Below are 11,601 nucleotides of genomic sequence, written 5' to 3' on the forward strand. Positions count from 1 at the left end.
AAAAAAACTTTTTATTTTAAAATATTTCAAAAACTGCAAGAGCAGTGCTAAGAACTCCCACATATCTGTTATCTAGAGGCACCAGCTGTGACCCTTGTTTGTCATGTGCTGTACCACTCCCTGTATGTACATACTTTGTCCCCTGAACCAGTAGAGATCTGGTTGCAGGTGTCAAGCCCCTTTACCTCTAATTGCTTCAGCCTGCATTTCTTAAGAACAAGGACATGCTTTTACACAACTACAGTACAATTAAAAATTCAGAAAACATCGTTAATCATTCGCTAAGTTACAAACTTACATTCAGAGTTTTCCAGTTGTCCCAATAACATTTTTATAGCAGTTTTTTCTCCACTCCAGGGTTATGTATCGCATTTAGTTATCACGTCGTCTTAGTCTCCTGCGGTTTGGAACAGTTTCTCAGTTATCGTTTATCTTTCATGATACTGACATTTTGAAAAGGGCAGTCCCGGTACCCTGCAGAACAGCCCTCGGTTTGCATCTGTCTGGTGGTTTCTTCATGAGATTCAAGTTTGACATTTTTGGCACGAATGCTCCATGAGGAACACTGTGTCCTTGCTGCATCACAGTGGGAGACACACGATGCCAGCGAGCCCCACTGCTAGTGACTTCAGGGTCTCTCAGTCCTTGTTGATTTAGTTTTCTGAATATGTAAAGCATTAACACGATTTCAGAAGTCAGAACCCTAGTAAGAAGCGTGCACAGAAATACATTATCTGCTAAAGGCCGTCGCACGTTAGCCAGACGAAGGCTTAAACTCTCGTTCTCGTATTCGCTAGGAAAACAGGACAGGGGCCTGACGTTCCTTGCCAAGTGGCTCAGTTGTCCCCGTTTTTAGTTGCAGAAGCAGGACGACAGACTACGACTTGATTGGAGGTGATCAGCTCCACTGCCACTTCGGCTCCATCCTGCAGACGACGGGGCTCCAGCACCGGGATTTCATTCACATAAGCTTTCACGACAAGGTGGAGTGGGACAGTGCTGCCTAACGTCTTTGGGGGCCTGGGTCCTCTGAGATTCTGCTGGAAGTTATAAGTTATTACCCCAGAAAAATGTGGGTGTACACACATACTTATCCCCCCTCCCCAATTTTACATACCATTTCAGGGGCTTTTCAGACCTCCTGGAAGCCCACACGGGTTTAACGTAGATGGAGCAAAACGTCTCCGTCAGAGGTGTGATGCTGTTTTACATGAGTCCGTTCTTTATGGGAGAACAGTGAGTTCACCTGGGTGTTGATCGCACACAGGTGTTGGGAGTTAACTAGCCCTGTTTTGGGGTCTGAGTACCATGCATGGTAGTGTGGAGCAGTCCAGAGGGTGTTGGGATCGCTGGGGAATTGGTGGCCTTCGGAAGCCGCTTTGTCTGGTTTCTACGCCCCGTCCTTGGTATGGCTTCGCAGCTCTCCCGGTGATTCTCATGCAAAGGTCAGAACCTCTGGAGTATGGTGGTTTTCAACTTCGCTGCCTCGTAGAGCCTCCTGGGAGCTTTTAAACCTCCAGAGGTTTAGGCCACAGCCCAGATCTTTTAAATCAGAGTATTTGGCATTGAGGCTCCAGCTCAGGAGCCCCCCCGGTGACCCCAGTCTGCAAATCATTTGGGAACCACTGGTGAGCGTACTGCTTTCCAGCCCAGTGGCTCCCAGACTACCATATTGAGTCACCTGGGGAGTTGATAGAAAACCCGAGGCCCAGGTCACACGCCATCCCGGCTGACCCCGGGTGCAGACGTTATTTCGACGCTCAGCGCGTCTGCCGCGCAGCTCCGCACTGCCCTGACGCTGAGTGGTGGTGGCAGGGAGAACCGAGGAGTTTTCAAGGACAGTGCTTTTCAGAGGGTTTGTGACTGTTCAGGGGGCCCCCGTACGACATCATCAGTCCCTCTCCTGTGGAAGTCGGCAGTCTTTCTTTCCTGCTTGCTTCAAATACACAGCTGTCCAGCACAAGCAGGTGGCCATCATCACGGTTTGCCACCATCGATGGATTGCTTTCCACAAGCCAGGCGCTTTCTGTCGGCACACCAGCCAGGAGAGAGAGGTGCCATTGTATCCTTGAAGATAGCACTGCCGACGTTTGCTGGCACTCACGTGCCAGGGGAGGGGCCGAGCGGGGTCCCTCAGCCAGGCCTGCCTGACGCCACGCCTGCAGTGTTCCCCAGGGCTGGCTCCGAGGCCGGGAGCCCGGAGTCACAGCTTTGCCTGTGGTCGGTTCTGGGTGACGGTGGGGCTCCCAGGCCCGGATCTTCGTGCCCCGTTTGCACTCACACCAGGTGGGGACTCTGGTCTTGGCCACTGAGATGGCCCTGCCTTGCCCGAGGGTGACAGGTGGCGGTGACCTGCAGAGTCGTTGGTGAACAGCACCTGTTGGTCCTGGCCCAGAGGGGCGATTTCCAGTTGGTTACCACAGAACTGGATGCATCCAGTGACTCCCTGAACGCGTGCTTCGTGAACGCCTTTTGCGTACAAGCGTCAGTGGTCGCTCCGCTGAGCGAGGACGCGAGCCTGTCAGTGCCCTGCTTCCGTGCCATGGGGACCGGGTGTTCATCGCTGCGTTGGTGGACGCTGGGCTGGCCTCGCTGTGCCAGTCGGTGTGTGTGCGCACCACTCAGGCCTTGCGTGTCTCTCTCCCCCGCAGGTGTACGAGCTTCCCTTTTTAGTGGCTCTGGACCACAGGAAGGAATCTGTTGTGGTGGCCGTGAGAGGGACCATGTCACTGCAGGTAAGGAGCCGACACGGCAGCCGTGGGATGAGGGGGCGAGTCGCCTGGTTGCAGAGGCCCAGAGACCTTTGCCAGAACCGAAGCGAAGCAGTCGCGAGTTCCCGCATCAGGCAGGAAAACACCGAGATGTAAGACGAGGAAGCGAATCCAGGGTTGTGAAATGCTCCCCTCGAAATAAAATGAAGCCGTTTCTTTTTAATTGAGAAATGTCAGAAACATGGATGCCGGCAGAGTGGGCTCCCCGCTTGAGGAACTAGAAGGGTGCCCGCTTGACTCCCTGATGTGGCTGGCCAGGCCCCTAACCTGGGTGACCGTCCCCTTGAATTTTCTACACCCAAAGCCAGAAGGGGATAGTAAGTTAAGTAGTGCTGTCAGATGTCGCACGTTGTCAGCTGCAGCCCCAGCCCCCCAAGTTCCTGTTCTGGATCTCAGCCGGACCAATGCACCAGCCGGTGCCAAGGGCCTGCTCCGCAGAAGCTGTGCGAACCGCCACTCCACCCCCAGCCCAGGGGCCCCTCCCCCGCCCCCGCATGCCTGACTTCCTGCCCCGTGGACATGCTGGGTGACTGTCCTGTCTCCGTGTCTGCGTCAGGCTCTTTGGTCTCTTGGCTGTTCCTCATCTCTTTGCCTGGTTCCTTCTTCTCTGCTGACCCAGAAATGTAATGAGACCCAGAGCTGGAGCCTCCACCCTCCGCTGCCCTCTGACCGGTTCTGCGGGGCAGGGCTGGCCACGCTGGCTGGCGGCCCGGACTCCCCGCCCTTCCCTACCCCTGCGTCTGCCCAGAGACGCTCAAGAACCCAGAACCCTCACCTCCTGGATCTGCCCCTCCATCTGGCCTCCATTTCTAGTGAGAATGCAGTGTCTGCCCACTGCCCACTGAAGAGCATTTTGGCCAGGGGTCTTTAGTGTGTCCACTTCCTGCCAGGCCGACGAGGGGGGCCCTCCCGGGCCCCGCTCTCTGCCCACGTCCTCTCCATTTCCAGCGCCGTGGCTTTGTTCTGGCCCGAGTCCTGTCTTCCCTGGCCAGCGGCACTGTTTTCTGCTGTGGTCCCTGTCCTCTCACCTTCTCAAGCTGCCCTAAATACTGTCCCCATATACCTTCCCAGAACGTGGGTCTGATCTACCATTCCTCAGAGACCTCCAGCGACTTCCCACTGTCTTTAATACAGCGTCGTCACAGCTCTGCTGGCACCTTGTGACCTGACCCCAGCCTGCCTTTCCAGTTCCCACTGGGCACTCAGCAGGCGCCAGTGTTTCCCAGCCCTGGCAGCCAGCATCCCCCGTGGAGCCTCGGGTAGTGTGGGGGTGGAGCCCCTCCCTGGCTCACTGGATCCTAGGCTCACACCAGCCTCCTACAGGTGGCCTCTGCCTGCATCGCCCCAGTGCGCCCATGTGCCCCGCCCCCCGCCTGCTTCCTGCGCAGATGCCTTTGCCGTGGGCCCTGCTGTGCCCTCAGGTGAGGGTGCCAGCCTGTCCTGTGCTTCCTGAAAAGGAGCTTTTCCTCTGGACTCTGGCTCAGGCACCACTTCCTCCAGGAAGCCTCCCCTGCTGTGCTCACCCGCTTCTCTGCTCTGTCTGATGTGTTTCACCCTCCCTCACATTTCAGTGGACTGTTGACTGTGAGCCCTAGGTGTGAGCAATGAGGGAGAACAGGGTGTCCTTAGACGTGTCCCAGGTCACCCTCCCCGTTGTGCATCGTGGCCCAGAGCTGGTCGTGCTCCAGATCCCTCAGGAGCCACCTGGCCACTTGGGTTTCTCTCCTGAGTCCAGGCTTCATGGGGTCAGGTCTCAACAGTCTGACCCAGGAGACGGTGCTGTCCTTGCTGTCTCTGAGGGGCCCACCCCCCAGCCTCAGACAGCGCATACCTCGCCGCAGCCTCTTCCAACTCTCTCTTGCAGGACATCCTTACGGACCTGTCAGCGGAGAGCGAGACCCTCGACCTGGAGTGCGAGGCGCAGGACTGTTTGGCACACAAGGTAGAAGCCCCGGGCTTTGCGGTCTGGAATGTCGTTAAGGAGAAGCTGAGAGGGCTCAGAATTTCCCCAACTCTGAATCTGCTGTTAGTTCAAGCCGTGTAACCAACAGCTGCCACGTGCCAAGCGCTGTGCAGCTGAGTGCTTTCGTTCTTACAGTGCAGATGTCGTGACAGCCCTGTGAGGAGGTGGTGGTGGTTTTTTTGTAAGAGAAAGAAGCACATTCAGAGGGATCGAGTGAGTTGCCAGGAGCCACACAGTCCTTGGCTTGTCAGAGTCGGCATTCGAACCCGTCGAACATTTTCCTTCCCTTACAATTAAAGCAACACATTCTAGTGGTGAAAGGAAACCAGTCCACTCCAGAGCAAACGCGCTCGCCCACCGCAGGATCCGTCTGGAGGCAGCGCTGGCAGCGCGGTCCCCGCGGGCTGGCTGTCATCCCACGGCTTTCTTGGCAGATGTCGCAACACCCAGTTCTCGTTCTGCTGTGCCGTGCGGTGGGGCCGGGGCCAGGGGGGTGGGGCGAGAGCTCCTCCTGAAGGTCTGGAACGCGGCCGCCCAGAGGAAGCCGTTGGCCTTTCTCGGGTTATAAATACACATGACGTAGTATTTATCATTTTCACTATTTATGAGTGTAAAATTCAGTGGCGTTATATACATTCAAAATGCTGTATATCCATCAGCACTGTCTATCCCGAAACCTTTTCATCACGCCAAACATAAACCCTGTTGTTAAAGACTAACTCCTCCTCTTCCCCAGCCCTTGGGAACCACCATTGTGCTGTCCCCATGAATCTGGTATTCTAGGGACCTCCTGTAGAAGGAATCATGCAGTCAGTCATTGTCCTTTTATGACTGGCTTGTTTCACTTACTGTTGTTTTTAAGGTTTATCCATGTTGTGGTATGTGTCAGTTTCCTTCCTTCTTAAGGCTGAGTGATGTCCCATTGTGTATACATATCCCTTCGGTTTGTCCATTCGCCCAACAGTGGACACGGGGTATGCCCACGTTCCGGCCACCGTGAATTGGGCTGCTGCGAACACGGGTAGCAGACACCTGCTCGGAGCCCCGCCTCCAGTTCCTTCGGGCTGCGGGGGCTCACGGTGGTTCTGTGCTTAACTTTCTGAGGACCTTCTACACGGCTTTCCCACACAACTGCATCACTTGGCGTTCCTCATCGACACTTATTTTCCGTTCTTCTTATAGCCACCTCTGGTGGGAGTGGGGATGAAGCGGGGGCAAAGTGGTGTCTCGCTGTGGTTTCGATGCGCATGGCCCTGGTGACTGATGAGGTCGCAGCGCGCAGTGTTCTGACATTTGAGGGAGAGCCTGGGATTTTTCCCAGACGTTACAGCAGCTACTCGTGGAGAGAAGGTGCCAGTCAGGGGTCGGGTGGAGGGCAGTGGGCTTGTGTCATTTTTATACACATCATGTATTTTTTTAGCCAAAACACATTACTTCCCTAGTAGTTGTTTTTTAATAGAATGCTTAATTTTTAAACAAAAACGTATTACAGCAAGAGTGTAGCCGCCATTGATGGAAACGCAGTGTCCTGCACAGTGCTCCGTAAGGAGGCGTGACAGTCCTAGGAATGTGGACTTTTCTCCGTTAGCCCTCAGCTGGAGTCCAGTTTAGCTAATATTGGGCATGCATGAAAAAAAAATAAAAATTTTAAACCTTATTATAGAGACACATCACAGAACACCTCAGAGTCCAGTGGGCTAGGCTGAGGTTCCGTTCTCACAGGAACTTGCCTGTTATGTGACTGCAGGCTGCAGCATCGTGGGTTGGGTCTGTCATCAGCTGAGGCTGCCTCTGGCACCGTTTCTTCCAGTGACAGCTCTTTTCCAGAAGCCAGGAAGACAGCTGCTCGAGGCACAAGGGCACGAACTGGCCTCTGCTCCTGGCTCCGCTGTCCCAAGTTTTGGCTCTGCCGCTGTCCGCAGTAATTGGAATTCAAAGCTCTGCAGCTGCAAACGGTCTTGGCATTTTGTCTGTGAAACACGTGCCAGGGAGACTCACGGTCAGCAGCAGTTGTGATCCAAGTTCTGTTTGGCTCTGACTGCCCCGAACGATGGGTGCCTATAAACGCGGCAGCGAGTTGGCTGCACTGCAGACTCGCAGGCAGTAAAGGGAAATTGGGTGTTTGGTCAAGTGCTGTCGGATGTACGCAGAACATTAAACCCTTCGAGCTTGCTTTTGGTTTCTCTGCTGTGAGGCCAGGTTCACATTCCACTCGCAGAATTACAGAATTATTGAATCAGAAACTTACAGTAACTCTGGAGAGGCAGCCACAGTCTCCCATGCGCTGAAGTTCTCCACGTTAGTGGACAAGCCACACGGGCCAGGCCTGTCTCGTCAGCAGGAAGCGCTCCAGAGACACGTAGGATTGTCTCTGCTGGAACTGCCCAGCCTTCAAGAAGCTGCGGACAGCTACTTTTATTAGGGAGTTTTACATTTTACTTATTTTTTTAAATTAAAACCTGACCTCCCTCTGATGGTCTGAGTTTCGCCTTTGCAGGAACAGTGGGCGATTAATGTCATTGACTCAGAACTTTGTTTTAACGTCATCTTGAAAGCTGTCATTTATAACCTAAATGACCAAGCACAGGAACTTGGCCAGAGTAAATGGCGATACATCCATGTGGCAAAACATTATGTAGTTACAGAAAACGCCGTAGAAATATCTGGTGACACAGCAGGATGTTGCTGATGTCACCCATGCGTTCATGGGGATAGAGCACCTGTTGCATGCCAGCTCTGTACCAGGTGCCAGGAATACAGCAGTGAGCAGCAGGTGTGGCCGCTGTCCGAGACGCTTGCTCCTACTTGGGGGGACACAGTCACAAATGCGCGTACAGTGTAAGCCTACTGTACGTCCTGACGGAAGCTGCCTTGTCTGATGATCACTCGCCACCTCCTTTGTCTCGTTTTTAGGGGATTTCTCAAGCCGCCAGATATGTGTACCAACGACTCATCAATGATGGGATTTTGAGCCAAGCCTTCAGCATTGCTCCTGTGAGATTTTAATTTTTTTTAATTTTCCTTCTGTCATTAGCTGTTTGGTTTTTTAACCTTTACTCATTCTACTTTTGTCCTCCAGGAATACCGGCTTGTCATCGTGGGCCACAGCCTGGGAGCGGGTGCTGCTGCCCTGTTGGCCATCATGCTCAGAAAAGCATACCCAGAAGTCCGATGTTATGCCTTCTCCCCGCCCAGGGGGCTGCTCAGGTCCGTTCTCCTTCTCATAAGTCTAACAGGTGCCATGTACCAGCCATATGGTTCAGGTGGGCCTTTTACTTGTAATTTGATGGTACTTTTTCATTCTCAGGGGAAGTTTGCTTTCAATTACTATTTAGTTGAAGAAAGAATGAACAGCCTCTCATAGGTCTGACCATGGCTTTGATTTCCTAAATGATACAATGCTAAGATTCATTTTTTTATATTGAGGTCTAATTGACAGACAACATTTTTAGTTTCGGGTACACAGCATAATGATTCAGTATTTGTGTATACTGCAAAATGATAACAATCTAGTTAACATCTATTACCACACATCGTTACAGAATTTTTCTTGTGATGAGAACTTCTAAGATTTACTCTTAGCAACTTTCAAACACGCGATACAATATTATTAACTGGTCGCTATGCTGTACATTACATCCCCACGACTGATTTATTTTATTGCCAGATGTTTGTACCTTTCGACTCCCTTCACCCATTTTGCCCCATCCCCCACCTCCAGTAACCACCAGTCTGTTCCCTGTATCTGTATCTGAACTGTATCTGAAGTGAGATGTGGTATTTGTCTTTCTCTGACTTACTTCACTTAACATAATACCTTCAAGGTCCATCCATGTTGTTTCAAATGGCAAGATTTCATTATTTTTTATGGCTGAATAATATTCTATTATCTATGTGTGTATACATACAAATACATTTTCTTTACCCATCCATTTGTTGACAGACATTTAGGTTGTTTCCATATTTTGGCTGTTGTAAATAATGTAGTGAACATGTAGGTGCATATACCTTTTCAAGCTAGTGTTTTCATTTTCTTCGGATAAATACCCAGAAGTGGAATTGCTGGATCATGTGGTAGTTCTATTTTCAATTTTGGGGGGAGCCTCCATATTGTTTCCCACAGTGGCTGTGCTAAATTATTCCCCCAACAGTGCACAAGGGTTCCCTTTTCTCTACATCCTCACCCACTTTTTTTTTTTTTTTTTTGGTAATACTCATTCTAACAGGTGTGAGGTGATCTCTCGTGATTTTGATTTGTGTTTCCCTAATAATTAGTGATGTTGAACATTTTTTCATGTACTTATTGGCCATTAGTATGTCTTCTTTAGAGAAATGTCTACTCAGGTCCTCTGCCCATTTTTTAATAGGATTTGGTGTTAAGTCCTGTGAGTTCCTTACATATTTTGGATATTAGCCCCTAATTGGATGTATCATCTGTGAATATCTTCTCCCATTCACTGGGTGGTCTCTTTGTTTTGTTGATGGTAACTTTCAAAAGCGTTTTAGTTTAATGTAGTCCGATGTGTTTATTTTTCTTTTGTTGCTCTTGCCTGAGGAGACACATCCAAAGTAGATACTGCTAAGAGCGATGTCAGTTTACCACCTGTGTTTTCTTCTAGGATTTTTATGGTTTAAGGTTTTACATTTAACCCATTCATCCAGGTCTTTAATCCATTCCGAGTTTATTTCCGTATATAAGTCCAATTTTATTTTTATTTTTGTATGCATCTGTAGCTTTCCCAACACCAGTTACTGAACAGACTGTCTTTGCCCCATTGCACGTCTTTGCTTCCTTTGCACATTTTTGTCAATGCTTTTCTGCATCTGTTGAGACGATCATAATAGTTTTGTCTTTTAATTTTGTTAATAAGCAAAGATTTATTTCTGGATTCTATTCCGTTGATCTATGTGTGTTTTTATGCCAATACCGTACTGTTTTGATTATTGTCGCTTTGTAGTATAGTTTGATATCAGGGAGTGTCATACCTGCCACTTTGCTCTTTCTCAGGATTTCTTTGGTTATTCAAGATCTTTTGTTGGCCCTCAAATCATTTCAGGATTACTTGTTCTAATTCTGAGAAGAACGCCATTGGTATTTTAATAGGGATTGCATTGACTCTGTTTATTGCCTTAGGTAGTATAGGCATTTTAACAATTATTAATCCTTCCAGTCCATCAGCAAGGTGTTTTCTTCCGTATATTTGTATATTCTTTAATTTTGTTTCTTAATGTCTTATTACGGCTTTCAGAGTATGGGTCTTTCACCTCCGGTTAAATTTATTTCTAGGTGGTTTATGCTTTTTTATACAATTATAAATGGAATTGTTTCTTACTTTCTCCCTCTGATCATTTTTGGTGTAATAGAAACACAACAGATTGCTGTATACTGATTCTGTGTCCTGAAACTTTACTGTATTCATTTATTAGTTCTAGTAGTTTTTTTGTGTGGAATCTGTAGGTGCTGATAAGACCATTAAAATGTTGTGTCCCTTTGCAGTCAATTCCTTCCTCCCACCCCGAGGCAAACATGAGCTACTTTTTGTCACTGTAGTTTGCCATTTCTAGAATGTCATATAAATGGAATTTTACAAGATGTCATCTTTTGTACTGTGCTTTTACTCAGCAAGGTGCATCTAGGTTGCATGAGTGTTTGCTTTATTATTCTTAGGTGTGTGTAGGATTGCCTTAATGTATCGTGCTTGAAATTTGTTAGACTCTTGAATCTGTGAAGTCTTAGTCATTGTCTTTTCGTGTATTACCTCTACTCTGTTCTCTTTTTTGGGACTCCAACTGGGTACATATCACACCTTCTCATTCTAGTTGCGTCTCTGGCGTCTCCTTCCTGTCTTCTATGACTTTGTTTCTATGTGCTACATTCTGTATATTTTCTTTGGATCTTTTTCTAGTTCACTATTTCTCTCTTCAGTTGCTTATGATGATCTTTTAAAAATATTGTTTTATTATGGAATTTTCAGATGTCGAAATTCAAACAAAAGTGGAGAATAGTGTAATGAGCCCACCCATTTAATCAGCTTCCCTAATTTATTAACACGATTAATCTCATTTCATAACCCACCCTACTTCCCAGATCTCGTTTTCTTTTAAAACAAATCTAGACATTTCCTCTGTAAATACATTAACATATCTCTAAAAGATGCTTTAGAAAAGTAACAACTCCTTGATTCCAGTAATTGATTCCATTCTCCCAATTATCTCACAGCTGTTTTATTTGAATTGTTGATTTGTTGGAATTCAGGTCCGAGTAGGGCTCTCATACTGGGCAAATGTGTCTTGTAACTGTTTTCATGCACAGCTTTTCCCTCCCGTCTTTATTTCTGGAGCCAGGTTGTCGGTTCTGGAGAATCCACATTCTGGATTTCTCTTGTGTACTCAGTGTGGTTTAACACGTTCCTCTGTCCCCTTGCTTGTCTGTATGTCATAGAAGATGGTAAATATGTCCAGAGACTTGATCAGATTCAGAGATTTCTTTTTTCCTGGCTCCATAGTCATTTTATTTATTTTTTAAATTTTTTCCTTGTCCCCTCTCCCCTCTGGTAACTACTAGTCCATTGTCCATGTCCCAGAGTCTCTCTTTGTCCTGTCGCTTTTAGGTATGTATCGGATTCAGAGGTTTTTTTTGACAGTACACCTCAGTAATGGTGTGTGATCCCTGCTGCACCACACACATCAGAGGCACGTGTCTGCTTGTCTTTGCTGTGAGCAAGTAACGGTATGAGAGGCTGCAAAATGTTGCTGTTCTGTTTCTAGCATTCCTTCTGCATTTATTAGCTGAAAATTATAAAGAGCTTTTCTTCAGGGGTCTGGTACTGTGAGTTAGGTCACACAGGAAAGGCATTCACTCTGCCC

General features: G+C 48.5%; 1 protein-coding gene across 1 annotated transcript in view; it reads left to right on the plus strand.

Moving 5' to 3' along the window:
- The window catches only part of DAGLB (diacylglycerol lipase beta), a 57,948-nt gene that overhangs the window by 42,127 nt on the left and 4,220 nt on the right, over positions 1 to 11,601 (plus strand). Inside the window, exons 8-13 of the mRNA XM_023532769.1 lie at positions 857 to 983; positions 1,126 to 1,236; positions 2,652 to 2,735; positions 4,636 to 4,713; positions 7,648 to 7,728; positions 7,814 to 7,941. Coding sequence (XP_023388537.1) covers positions 857 to 983; positions 1,126 to 1,236; positions 2,652 to 2,735; positions 4,636 to 4,713; positions 7,648 to 7,728; positions 7,814 to 7,941 — 609 coding nt within the window. The remainder of the gene's footprint in view (positions 1 to 856; positions 984 to 1,125; positions 1,237 to 2,651; positions 2,736 to 4,635; positions 4,714 to 7,647; positions 7,729 to 7,813; positions 7,942 to 11,601) is intronic.

The sequence above is a fragment of the Pteropus vampyrus genome, unplaced genomic scaffold (genome assembly GCF_000151845.1).
Source record: "Pteropus vampyrus isolate Shadow unplaced genomic scaffold, Pvam_2.0 Scaffold90, whole genome shotgun sequence".
Classification (NCBI taxonomy): Eukaryota; Metazoa; Chordata; class Mammalia; order Chiroptera; family Pteropodidae; genus Pteropus; species Pteropus vampyrus.